General features: G+C 65.8%; 1 protein-coding gene across 7 annotated transcripts; it reads right to left on the bottom strand.

The window, feature by feature from the left end:
* Positions 1–419: 419 nt before the first annotated feature.
* NAT8L (N-acetyltransferase 8 like) lies at positions 420–10,084 on the bottom strand. Of its 7 annotated transcripts, none has more exons than XR_013417675.1 (4): positions 9,494–10,060; positions 8,291–8,455; positions 3,080–5,708; positions 420–2,555 (listed from the first exon to the last, which is right to left on the bottom strand). XR_013417675.1 is itself a non-coding variant. In XM_078002992.1 (4 exons), the coding sequence occupies exons 2-4, from the start codon at positions 9,570–9,572 to the stop codon at positions 5,341–5,343; spliced, it is 612 nt and encodes a 203-aa protein (XP_077859118.1). In that variant the 5' UTR covers positions 9,573–9,602; positions 10,045–10,084; the 3' UTR covers positions 420–5,340. The 7 variants fall into 7 exon arrangements, 6 of the variants coding, with proteins under 6 accessions (XP_077859118.1, XP_077859120.1, XP_077859117.1 ...); XM_078002992.1 differs by having other exon boundaries at positions 420–5,708; positions 9,494–9,602; positions 10,045–10,084; XM_078002994.1 differs by having other exon boundaries at positions 420–5,708; positions 9,494–9,602; positions 9,987–10,060.
* Between the last annotated feature and the right edge of the window lie 1,901 nt (positions 10,085–11,985).

The raw sequence follows: 11,985 nt of genomic DNA, 5'->3' as shown, positions 1-11,985 counted from the left end.
ATGGTGTGGGGGCAGGGGCTGGGGGCCAAGCTCTCTGCCAAGAGTTAAGAGTGCCCAGGGCCAAGCACAGAGCTGGGGGAGGGCAGAGCCCAGGAGCTGCTCAGGGGGATCCCGGGCCTGAGAGTGAATGGGCAGAGCCCACCCGGCTGGGTGCCTGCTGGGGGAGGGGCCTCAGCCCATGAGGCCACCAAGCCTCTCTGCCCCACCTCCCAGATTACACTCCCTCCAGGGGGCAGTGCTGGCTGCAGGGCAGCCTGGCCAGGTGTAGGGGAGCCAAGGTGAGGAAAGGGGGTGGCCAGGGGAGAAGGGGGAGGCGGCAGGGGCCAAACTGGGGCACCAAGGGTGGGGGCCCACATCCCTGAAAGCCAGCCCTGCCACACAGTGGGCAGGAGGCGCCTCAAGAGAGCACAGGAGCCAGGTGCCTTCAACTCTGGTTTTATTGAAAAACAGCAGCATTGGGGGCCATCCAGGGGAGGGGCGCACACCCACCCCAGGCCCCCGCAGCCCCTCTCCTCAGAACGCGCTTGCCCCCACCCTGGGGGCTGTTTTGGCACATCTGGGGCCTCAGAACAATCTGCCCCCGCCGTGGGCTCACAGTACAGTTTCGGGAACAAACAGCAGCAGGTGAACCCCACCCCCTGCGCTCCCCAAGCCTGGCCTCCCTGGACCTGCCCTGGAGCTGCCCAGGCCGTCCACCGAGGCCCTGCCCCACTGAGGGGCAAGAGGGGCCAGGGAGGCTCTGCCCAGGGCCGGGGGCCCAGCAGGGAATTGGTGGGTAGGACCTGCTTCCCCGGGCACTGCCAGCTCACCACCGCCGGGTACCTGCACAGCCACATATATGCAAGTACACACACAGGCACTCACACACGTGCATGCTCATGCAACACACATATACACTACATGTACACCTCACATGTACATCCATACACGTGCATGCCCACACATACACCAGCACACGCAAGGACTCACGCATACACGCCCACGCATACACAAGTACACATACACCATACGCATATGTACACACGCACCCATTCATACACATGTGCCCCCTCAGAGAAGTACACAGGAACATGTGCATCACACATGTATACGTGCTCATGCATACACATGGACACTCATACACGTGCATGCTCATGCATACCCGACACAAACACATGTACACTTACACATGCACACACACCCACACACGTATATCATACACGTGCTCACGCAGGTATGCAAGAACTCATGCACATGTACACCTGTACACACGTGTGCAGACATGCACACATGCATGCTCACACGTGTACATGCTTATGCACATACACAACATGCACTCATACATGTGCACACGCTCACACATGCACACCTATACACATGCACACATGTTCACACTACACATATCAAGAACCCACTTGCACACACACATACACACATGCTCAAACACGTGCACATGCACACACAGGTACACCCCTCCTTTAAAATGGCTAATTATTGCTGTTTTAAAAAAAAAAATACATCCAACAATGGTATGTCCGGCTCACCCTCCTTCACCCCGCTGTGGCCCCAGGAGGCATCATGCCACCATTGGAAGCACAGCAGCCATGGCGCCGAGGAGTAAGCGGATCCCAGGGTCTGCCAAGTCTGGAACTCAAACCCCAAGTGTCAGCTCTGTGGCCATCAGCCCAGGCACACAGGCCTGTGGCCAAACAGAAACTGCTTCCAAACAGACACAAGCAAGTCAGCAGGCAATACAGGGTGCGCAGCTGCAGCGCCAGCTCATAGGGGACGGCAGTGGGCTCCCTCGGCGCAGGGGCAACTGTTCCACCGTCCCTCGGGCACTGACAAGAAGGCGGCCCCACGAGGGCCCACACAGCCCCCTGCCTGGCGGGGCAATCACCTTTGGCCCCCACAAATCCTAGGCACCAGCAGAGCCCAGGAAACCAAGTTCCCGGCCTCAGGCCACAGGCACAGTCCTGGGTGCCCCGGGGCAGGTGGGCCTCTCAGAGGGGAGCCAGGTCCTTATGGCCCAGAGAGCTTCCTCAGCACCTACCACACAGCCAGGAAGCTCAGGGCGTCCCCAGCCCATCCCCTCTAGGGCCTGCAACCTTCTGCCATCTTCTCTGAGAAGGACACCCAGAGGAGAGGGGTGGCCCCAGGCCTGCTGTCCACAGGGCCTCCCAGACCCAGCCTTCCCCCAGGGCCAGCCATCCACCCCTCAGGCCAGACTAACTCAGCCCTCGGTCCCTCCCTCCGGGGGCAGCTTCTCAGCTGCTGCCTGGCCCCAAGGCATGACACCAGCTGGAAGCAAGGCTGGGCATTGGGCGGAGGAAGGAGGGGAAGACGCCACCATGGCTGCGGGGCTCAACTCCCTACACTCAGGAGCCCTTCTGGGGGCCAGACCAAATGGCAGCTTCAGCACAAGCAGGCCTCCCACCCTCAGGAGCCAGGTCTGCAGCGGCTCACACCTGGGTGGTGGCAGCCACACGGGCCACCCCACCCCCAGTACAGCAAGACCCATGGCTCTGGGCAGTGCGGGGCATCCCAAGGCGCCTCAGCCCTCAGCTGCCCGGAGCCTCTCGTCAGGCCTGCACTGCTCGTCCAGCGAGGATGTCCTCCTTCGCCCAGCTCTGGCCCCGGGCACTGCCAGCCCCTCCCGCGTTACGCCCTCCCCACTACAGAGGCTTCCAAACACACAGGAATTTCAGGAGCCCCAGGCCCCTACGCAGTGCCGGGCCCCGGGCTGGCTTTCCCCGGGCCTCGCCACGCAGAGTCTGAGTGGTGGGTACCCATGGGGAGCGGGCAGGGGGCCAGCACTCGGGGAAGCCACAACAGCCACATGACAGCAGGGCCCAGGAGGGCGCTTCAGAGGTAGAAGAAGTTACATCAGTTTCTACAAACATATAAAATTCACGTCAGTGCACATGTGCAGAGCAGTGAGATCCCGGGCTGGAGGGACAAGGCGGCCCAGGGCAGGCCACCCACCAGGGCACCTGGCCTCCAGCCCGGGGGGAGGACACATCTGCCCCCCAGTGGCCTTCAAGGGCCCCACTGAGCTGCACATTGGCCTGGAGAGGGCTCCGGGCAGCTCCGCCCCAGCCTGGCAGGCACGCCAGTGCCTCCGCTCACCTCGGGGGCGGCAGGGTTCCGCACACAACCACCCCACACACCCTTCCTGCCATCTCTACCAAGTCCTGGCAGCAACAAAGAAAGGCCAAGCATCCCACCACCCACAGGGCAGTGCAGCCAGGGAAGAGGTCACTCAGGGGCGCAGGTGCCACCAGAATGGGAGAGGGCCACACTGCCCAGAACTCTCAGAACCCCCAGGAGGGGGAGCTGCTATGAGCCCAGCTCAGGTCAGTATCAACGAGACACTGGCAGTCCCTGGGCCTCCAGGCCCTGCCCTGGCGTTGGTGGGCTCCAACAGCCAGCCCCAAGTGCCCTTAACCCCAGGAGCCCAAGGCTCCAAAGGCACAGGACCAAGGGAAGCTGGTGGCACCCCGACATGACACTCCCAAGACCTGACTGCACCTGGCCCGCCCTGCCCCTCCTGCCCCCAGCCAAACCCAAACCAAACCAAAAGAGGAAAAAGGCACAACTGTTTGTTTCCATTTTGCTAAAACACTTCACGTCTGTCTGTATTTTCCAGATTAACAAAATCTAGCTGCAAGAAAATAGGGTGCCGATTTCTATACAGTCTACAAAACTCCCATCCCCGAGCAGGGACCGGGCACCTCCAGGGAGAATGTACAGGGGAGTGGGGTCTGTACAGTGCTCTGCACACCTCAATTGCTAACGGGACAAAAGGCCCTCGGACGCGGGGCTTCTCCGTCCCCTCGCTCACTTCTGAAGCCTCGTGAGGAGCATCCGTCCGTGGCCCTGCACGTGGCCTTGGTGCCCGGGACCCAGTTCCGTGGCCCACCTGCCTGCCACACCCCCTCCCCAATTCCCTACACAAAAGGGTCTGGGCAAGTGTTTCTTCTCCTGCCACCAAAGCCAGGTCTGCCTCTAGGCTGGATGTGCGACCTGTGTCACCCTCCTCCTCTGTCTCCCCTTCCAGGCCACCCCCCCCACCCAGGGCAACCCCCGCCTGGGACCTCAGGAAGGAGAAACCAGGAGCATGGCCAGCAGGAGCCGAGGCGGCCAACCCTCTTCCCACCCAGCCCAAGGCAGTGCCCTGCCCCTCCTCCCAGAGGCTTCGGACTCCCTTGCCCCCCACCCTGCCCACCCTGCAGGCCAGGGCTGGGAGGCGTGCTCCATGGTGGGAAATGACACCCAGTCAGGGTTTCCCTCCAGGTCTCCAACAGCAGAACGCTCCACCCACCCGGCCACCCACCCCCATCACACTGGGCCAGAAACTGTGTCTTACGGTACAAACTACCGTTTTGTCCCAAGAATTAAAGTCATGCAGAGTGCTATTCTGTCTAAATAACTTATTAGAAAATGGGTTGGTTTCAGGCTGGGAGAAGCTGTGGGCTGGGCGCTGTTGGCAGCAGCCTGGGCTGGTAAGATTCACAGGGTAGACCATCAGCCAGAGACAGGAGGTCCCCAGGGAAATCTGAGAGAAGCCACCGTGATCCAGTGGGCACTGGGGAGAGGGATCCCATGGACCCCCACCCCGGCGGTGCCACGGACGCCATGGGAGCCACCCCGGTGATGACACCAGCCAGCCCAGCCCAGGCAGGGGAAGGGCCGGAGCCAGAGGAAAGGAGGGCATCAGAGCAAAGCAGGCGTGGACAGAGCCGGGTGGCGCGGGGCAGACCAGGCCCTCCAGGGGGTGGGGGCAGGGACAGGCCCTCCCATGGCCAGCTCGGGGCCAGGGACAGGGGCGCTCACCGGCCCGGGTCTCCGGGCAGGGCGGCAGGGCGGGGCTGTGTGCATGCGGCATGCTCGGCCGGGCCACACCCTCGGCATGCGCGGAGCAAAGCAGCGCCATGGCCAGCTCGGGCCTCCACGGGCAGTGGCGCTGGGGCCGCAGGCGGGGCCGGAGCCTGGCCCCGGGCTCTGTTGCGAGGTTCTGTGCTTGGTGAGCAAGGCTGGGCCTTCCCCAGTGGCGGCGGGCAGGGCAGCGTCGTGGACAACTGCGGTGGTCCAAGATGCCACTCTTCAGGTGGCAAGCCGCCCGGGCAGGTGGGGAAGGGCAAGGGGCTGTGGCGACAAATGACCCACCCCCACCAGTGTCGCGGAAGAGCAACAGCCCCGCACCCCCCAGAACCAGCCAGACAACCGCAGGATGTTGAAAAGGGAAATCCCAACCCAAACGCCAGGTGGGCGTCTGAAAGCAGAGGCCGCGCCGGGCGGCGGGCAGGCGGGCACAGGCGGGCAGGGCGGCCGGGGTGGCAGGCGGGTGAGCGCTGGCGGTCACTCCTCGCGCAGCTGCAGGCGGTAGCGGTGGTAACGGACCTGGAAGAAGAGGCGCTCGGCCAGCGAGAGGGTCATGCCAGGCAGCACGTAGTGGTCACTGGCGCCCATGTGTCTGAAGCCCAGAGACTCGTACAGCTTGTGGGCGGCCACCTTGACGGCCGTCGTGCCCAGCACCACCGCGGAGTAGTTGTGCACCACGGCGAACTCCAGCACCTTCCGGCCCAGCGCCTTGGCGATGCCCTTGCCACGGAAACGCGAGTCCACAGACATCCGCAGCAGCTCCACCGTGTTGTCCTCCTCGTGGGCCCGTGCGGCCACAATGCCCACCACGTTGCCATCCAGCACGGCCACCCAGAAGCAGGAGCCTGCAGGGGACAGGGTGGTCAGGGACACCCGGTGAGGAAGGCTGGGGAGACCCCTCCACCTCTGGGGTGAGACAGGGCCAGGGGCTGGTAGGGGTCCCCTCCAGCCAGACACCAAGTCAGGGCAGTGGGACACCCAGTCCCGGCAGCCCCCCGGTCCTAGCTCTGCTGGAGCCAAGGGAGGGGCAGCCACTATTCAGGACAAGCAGGTAGAGCCCCCCTCTAGAGCTCCTTAAGCAGAGAAAGCCAGCCCAACACCTGTTACCCAATAGCCCAATAGCCAGGACCCACTCAAGCCTGGAGGCTGCGCTGCTCAGACTGGTGGTCAAAGGCCCGAGTCCCTCCTCTGAGACCAACAGCTGGGGTAGGCTTTGCCCAGTCAGGCGCCTGCCCTGCCCAGCTACTCCAGACCCAAATGCCTCGATGGCCTGGGCCACCCTGAACAGGCCATGGTGCAGCCAAACTGCTGTGGCTCCTGGCCACCCAGGTTCACCCAGGCCATCACGGCAAACTCCAGCACCCACACCAGAGGCCGCGAGGGGCAGCGGTCAGCAAAGTGCGTCCAGAAGGCTCCCTGCAGCCCAGGAGGAGCTTTCCTATAAATCCAAGTGGGGGACGGCGGGTGGCCCCTCTGGTCCCAACCTCTCCTGGCAGTAAGCCAAGTGGCCAGGCCACCACCCCATCCACAGCACAGCCCAATTCCCGCCTCAAGTCAGGCATGAAGCCAGGAGGTGGCGGTCGTCAGGGAGGGGAACCGGCAGGGGAGGAGAGGTGCAGGGGCAGGTGGGGGCAGTTGTGGGAGGGAACCTGCAGGCACAGGCTACAAGGGAAGCCCGGCCACCTCCAGCAGCCAAAGGCAGAGGTGACACCCAGAGACCTCTCTGTAGACCAAGGGGTTGGCCAGTGGAGAGCCACACAGGCTGCCTGTGGCCCCTCCGGCCTCCTCCTCAAGGAGGCTCTGCACCTGCCCCCAGCCCCAGGAAGCCCTCCCATCCCTCCCCATTGCCGCTCTGCGCAGCCACCAGCCCGCTGGCTCCATGGCGGGGACCTCCATCTCCTTCAGTGCTGGATGCTGAGGCCTGGCAGGCGGTTAAGGGGGTACTGAGGGCCCTTCAAGGAGAAGTAGCCCAGGGGGAGCCACCAGGCACCGCTGCCAGTGCCACGGGCCCGAGCAGCTCGGCCCTCCAAGCTCTGTGCAGCTCCAGGGTTCCCAGGAGGGCTGCCCCTTCTCGGCCCCCTGGCCTGGAGCCCCTGGGGTCTCCCACGCCCAACCCCCCCATCTCCCTACCTACACAACACCTCCACCTCCAAGGACGGAGTCCTGGACCAGTACCCCTCCCACCAGCTGGCCTGCCCACCACCCAGGGGTTCTGCCTCTACCTACCCATGCAAGACCAGATAGAGATCAAGCCCATCCCAGGAATAACAACCCCCAGCACCATGTGGCCCTGGGCACACCTCACTCCTTCCAGGACTCAGTTTGCCCATGTGCCCAAGCAGCTCCAAGGTATCCAGCATGGACCATCAGCAGCTATCCACCTCTGCCCTCACGGGGTGTTCCTGCAGCCCTGCCAGCTACCCCTCCACTCCCTCACACCAGGGAGGCCACAGCCCAGAGGGAGAAGGCCATGCCCCATGTGCCCACCAGAGCCCCCTTTGTTGCTGTGGCCTGTGCTTCCTCATGGCCCATTTCCCCTCCCAAGCAGAGGCTGGCCAGGGCTCAGGGGTTGCTCAGATGCTCTGTTTGGGTTTAGGAAAGGGTCAAGGAGAGCAGCAGGCGCCAAGGCTGTGGGGCGGGGGTAGAGCATGGCAGCCAGCAATGCCGGAGCCGCTGCCCCTCCCCTGACACTGACCGGGATACTGACAGACCCTGCCCAACCCTTTGGGCCCATTCTGTCCCTCTCATTGGCCTACAGACCCTCCAGGATCTGAGAGAGCCTCCTACCCCAGAGAGCAAAGTCCTCGCCCCTGGGGCATCTGGCATGGGGGAACCGGTGTGGCTCAGCGGCTGGGGGCCAGCCTGGGGTGGAGAGCAACCCCCCGCCCCCCTAGAGCCCAGTTCCAGCCCCTCCAGCTACAGAAGGCCACAGGGGCTGGGACAAAACCCTCCAGCTAAATGGCCCAGAGATCAGGCCAGAAGTGAAGGCCAAGGCTCAAGGTCAGGTCCCCTGCCGCCACCCCATCCTCTGTGCCCCAATAGGGCCCCCAGCCCCTGCCACACAAGTCCCCTCCCCCCAGGGCCAGGCACTGCAGGCAACCCCAAGGCACGCCAGATAAGACCCACAGAGCCCAGCGGCCCTTGCCCCACCGCAGCAGACACCAGGGAGACGCATCCAGAGCAGGGAATGGTGGAGCCACTGCGTCGCAGGGCCAGCTCAGGTCACTCAGCGGGAGGAGCCGGCTCTGCCTCCCCCAGCCCCGCTGACACTAGAGGCCTCGGTCACCCAGAAGGCTCAGGTCACAGGGGCCCCGGCCCAGGCCCACCCACGCTGGCCCTCGCCCAAATCTGCCCTGAGGTTGCTGGAGTGGGTGCACCCGAGGGCTGTCTGGGGCGGAGGGCGGGGAGGGGCAGGAGCGGGACTCACCAGGCGGCTTCATGTAGTACTGCTCGATGTCCGCCATGTCCGTGTGCAGCGCGCACTCCAGGTAGGCACGGATCACCTTGCGGCTGTAGTAGTAGCGCAGGCCCAGCAGTGCGGCCGGCACCAGGCACGTCAGCAGCAGCGAGCGGCTCACGGCGAAGCACAGCGCTGCGGGCAGAGGGCGCGGGTCAGCGGCGCGGCGGGGGGTCCCCAGGCCCTGGGAGACGCCGCGCCGGGCCGCGCTCCCGGTGGAGGAGCCGGGGTCATCTCGGGTGCTTTCTACTTCTCCCTATTTCCAAGCTTCCTGCGGTAAAGACAACCACCCCACCCACCCCCACCGCCTGGAACAAGCCTCCAAACACGGCAGGTGCCCGGGCTGGGAAGGGCCCTGCCCACGCTGACCTGCTGAAGCCAAGGTGGGCAGATTCTGCCAGGGAGCTGCCCCGCAGACCAGGCCCCGCACGGGGGAGGGGAAGGGGGAAGGGAAGTCCCACGTTCCCGCACCGGGCCCTAGGCCCCCCTCTTCCCAGGGCCCCAGCAAGAGCCCTTCCTGGCTAGCGTCCGGGCGCTCTGAGAGCAGGGACAGGGCAGGGAGGCCCCACACGGCTTCCAGCCGCATTTCGGCTGCCATGACCTTGGGGGAGTCGCGTTCTCCCCACCCGGCCTCAAGCTCCTCATCTGTAAAATGGGAGCGAACTCCCTCTCCCCGGCAGGAAGCTCTGAGGGGAAGGGCACCCAAAGACCCTGCAGGGACCGGCCTCTGCGACCGCCCCGGCTGTGCCAGGCGCGCGCACCCCCCGCGGCGCCGGCTGTCTTCCTCTCATAAATTAGCACCGAGCGGGAGGCGGCCTCCCCCGCCCGCAGATTATATTTAGGCACTCGCCGAGGCCCAGCCGCGGCGGGCGCTACCTGCCCTGGCACCCGCCCCCACCCAGGATGCCCGGGAAGGGACAGGGGAGGCGGTGGGGGGTGGGGAGCTGCGCGGCAGGGACGCAGGTGTGGACCCCGGACCCTCCCCGGCTCTGGCCCGCTCTGGGCCCCGCGCTCATCCCCACGCCCCTGGCCAGCCCTGCCCGGCGCGGCAGAAAGCGGGGGCTTCCCAGGCTGGTCCCCGGGCGCCGGGCGCGGGGTCCGCGTGGACGCCGGGGCGAGGGAGCTCCGCGCCGGCCCGAGGGACTGCGGCAGCCGGGGGCCCGACGCACTGACCCGCCAGCAGGGCGTAGAGCAGCTGCGCGCGCGGATGCTGCCGCAGGCCGCGGAAGGCCGTGTTAGGGATGCGCTCCATGATGCCGTCGTAGAAGATGCGGCGCGCCGCCTCCTGCTCGGTCGCACGGAACTCGCGGATGCACACGCCGCGCCCCCCCGGCGGCCCCGCGCCCCCCGCCCCGCCGCGAGGCTGAGCCACCGGGGCAGGTGGGGGCGCGGGGGGCGCGGCGGCCGGCCCGGGCGCGGCGGGCAGCGGGGGCCACATGGCGCCGGCGGCGGCGAGTAGCGCGTCCTTCTTGGCCCCCGGCAGCGCCTCATGGTCCTCGGCGGCCACGATCTTCGTCTCGCAGACCATGTCGGGAGGCCCACAATGCATGCACCCGGCCGGGCGGCGCGGCAGCGGGGACGCGGCCGGGCGGCGGCGGGCACGGCCGGGCCCAGGGCAAGGGCGCGGCGCCCTCGGACCGGCGGCGGCGGCGGCGGCGGCGGCGGCAGCAGCGGCGGCGACGGCGGCGGCGGCTCAGGGGCGCGGGGCGGAGGCGGCGGGCGGCCGGGGCGCGCGCAGGGAGCTGCGCCGCATTTTGGAGAAGTATTTATAATGCGGCGGCGCCGGTGCAGTCGCGGCGCCCGCGGCCCGCAGGGTCCTAGCGTCCACTGCATTGGCTGCCGGGGGTCACCATGTGATCGCGGGGGTGGGGGAGACACCGCCCCCGCCCCGCCGTGGCTCGCTGGGCGCGACGGGGCGGCGGGGCAGCGCGAGGGGCCGGGCGCGGGCGGGGGTGGCGGCGCGGGCGGGGACTCCTGGCCCCTTGGGCGCCCGACGGGGCTCGGGACCCGGCCGCGGAACGCGTGATGGGCGCCGCCCGCCCCGCCCCCCGCTCCCACGCCGCGCGCCTGGGAGCGCCCAGACCCCGGGCCCGGCCGCCGGCGTCGGCGGCGCCACGTCCTTCTCCTCCGCGGCCGCCCGGAGCAGTCACGGCAGCGTCTACCGCTCCGTCTCCTGCCTTTGTCTGAAAGCGGCGCCCGCGGTGGACCTGGGGAGGGGGCGCCGCGGCTGCCCCGGCCCGCAGCCCCTGGGAAGCGTCGTCCGGAGTCGCACGGGCCGCCGGAGTGGGGACGTGGAAGGGCGGGGTCTGCGGCCTGGCGTGGCGTCCCCCTGTCCGAGCCCCGCAGTGGGCATGGGGATGCGGGGCCCGCAGGACCCCTCCCGCCCCGGCCCCCGCTCCCCGCGGCCGCGCATGCGCCCCGTGGCCTCGGTGCAGGTGCAGCGGGGGCTCGGCGCGGAGCGGGACCTGCAGACGCCGCAGGCTGGGGCGGAGGAACTCAGGTGCGGGCAGGAGGCCACAGACCCCATTCTCGGCGCTTCGCGAACCTAGCCACCTGCAGTTCTGCGCGGCCTCCCAGCACCACCCCGAGAGCTGCCCGAGCGGAGCTCCCCCGACCTGCGCGGGCGGGACGGGGCCAGGGGTCCAGGCCTGGGGTCCCGCAGTCTGCGTTGTGCGGTGGAGTTGGGGCCAGAGGGGTAGCTGAGGTCACCCGGCTGCCAGGAGGGGCTGAGCCTGCTCGTGGACGTAGGAGTAAGGCCGCAGCGCCCTGGTGGGGTGGGGAGGGATGGCTGAACTGGTCCACAGCCCCGACTGCCAGTGAACAGGCCCTGAAGAGGGGCAGGGGACGGGGCGGGGGGGGAGGGGTGGGAAGTCAAGCTGGGAAGGCGCCCCCTCAGCGTCTGGGGCCCGCTGTCAGCTTTTCAACCTAAAGGAGAAAACAGGCAAAACGAATAGAAATAGACTTTGTTGGGGCCAAGTTTGAGGACTGCAGCGTGGAAGCACAGACTCAAGTTGGTCTGAATGCACGCGCTCTCATTCGCAGCAGTTTACAAGTGCGTTTTTAAAGGAAAAACGAAGACGCAGCTCCTAAGTTCACCAAGAATTTGCACTCAAATAACATAAGCTATTGATTGGTGTGCATTATTATTTGTGTCACAAATTCCAGGAACATGAAGATGACGCTGAGGCGGCCAGGCGGACAATATAGGAAAGAAAAGAACAAAATGCCTTCCAGCAGTTGCCCCAGGCGTGGGTGGGGAGGCGGGACTGAGGCCCTGTGCTCAGGTGTCTCTGGACCAGATAATCTTTGGGTACCCCACATAGCTCAGGATGCTCTAGGCTATTTTTCTTTTCTCATTTCTTGTGTTTGATCAAAATCTTTCTCTTCTCAAAGCAGTGATGACTGACATTCTAGATGTAAGTTTTTCTGCTGGGAAGGCTCATTCCCGGGCCATCTCACCCCGCATGGGGGGAAAGAGGAGACGTTTAGTGGGCGCTTAAGTACTTCTTGAGGCCTCAAGGCCAAGGTTGATTGGCACAGGGTCTGTCAGGCCATCTGCTACAAAAGAGCCACGCATGCTGGATGCCTTCTGAGCATCTAGCTAGCATCCTCGGGGTTTTTTGGTTGACTTTGGACATCCAGAAACACAAAGCCTAATCAATTTA

This window comes from Macaca mulatta, chromosome 5 (assembly GCF_049350105.2).
Source record: "Macaca mulatta isolate MMU2019108-1 chromosome 5, T2T-MMU8v2.0, whole genome shotgun sequence".
Classification (NCBI taxonomy): domain Eukaryota; kingdom Metazoa; phylum Chordata; class Mammalia; order Primates; family Cercopithecidae; genus Macaca; species Macaca mulatta.
This window is presented reverse-complemented; position numbering and strand designations above follow the sequence as displayed.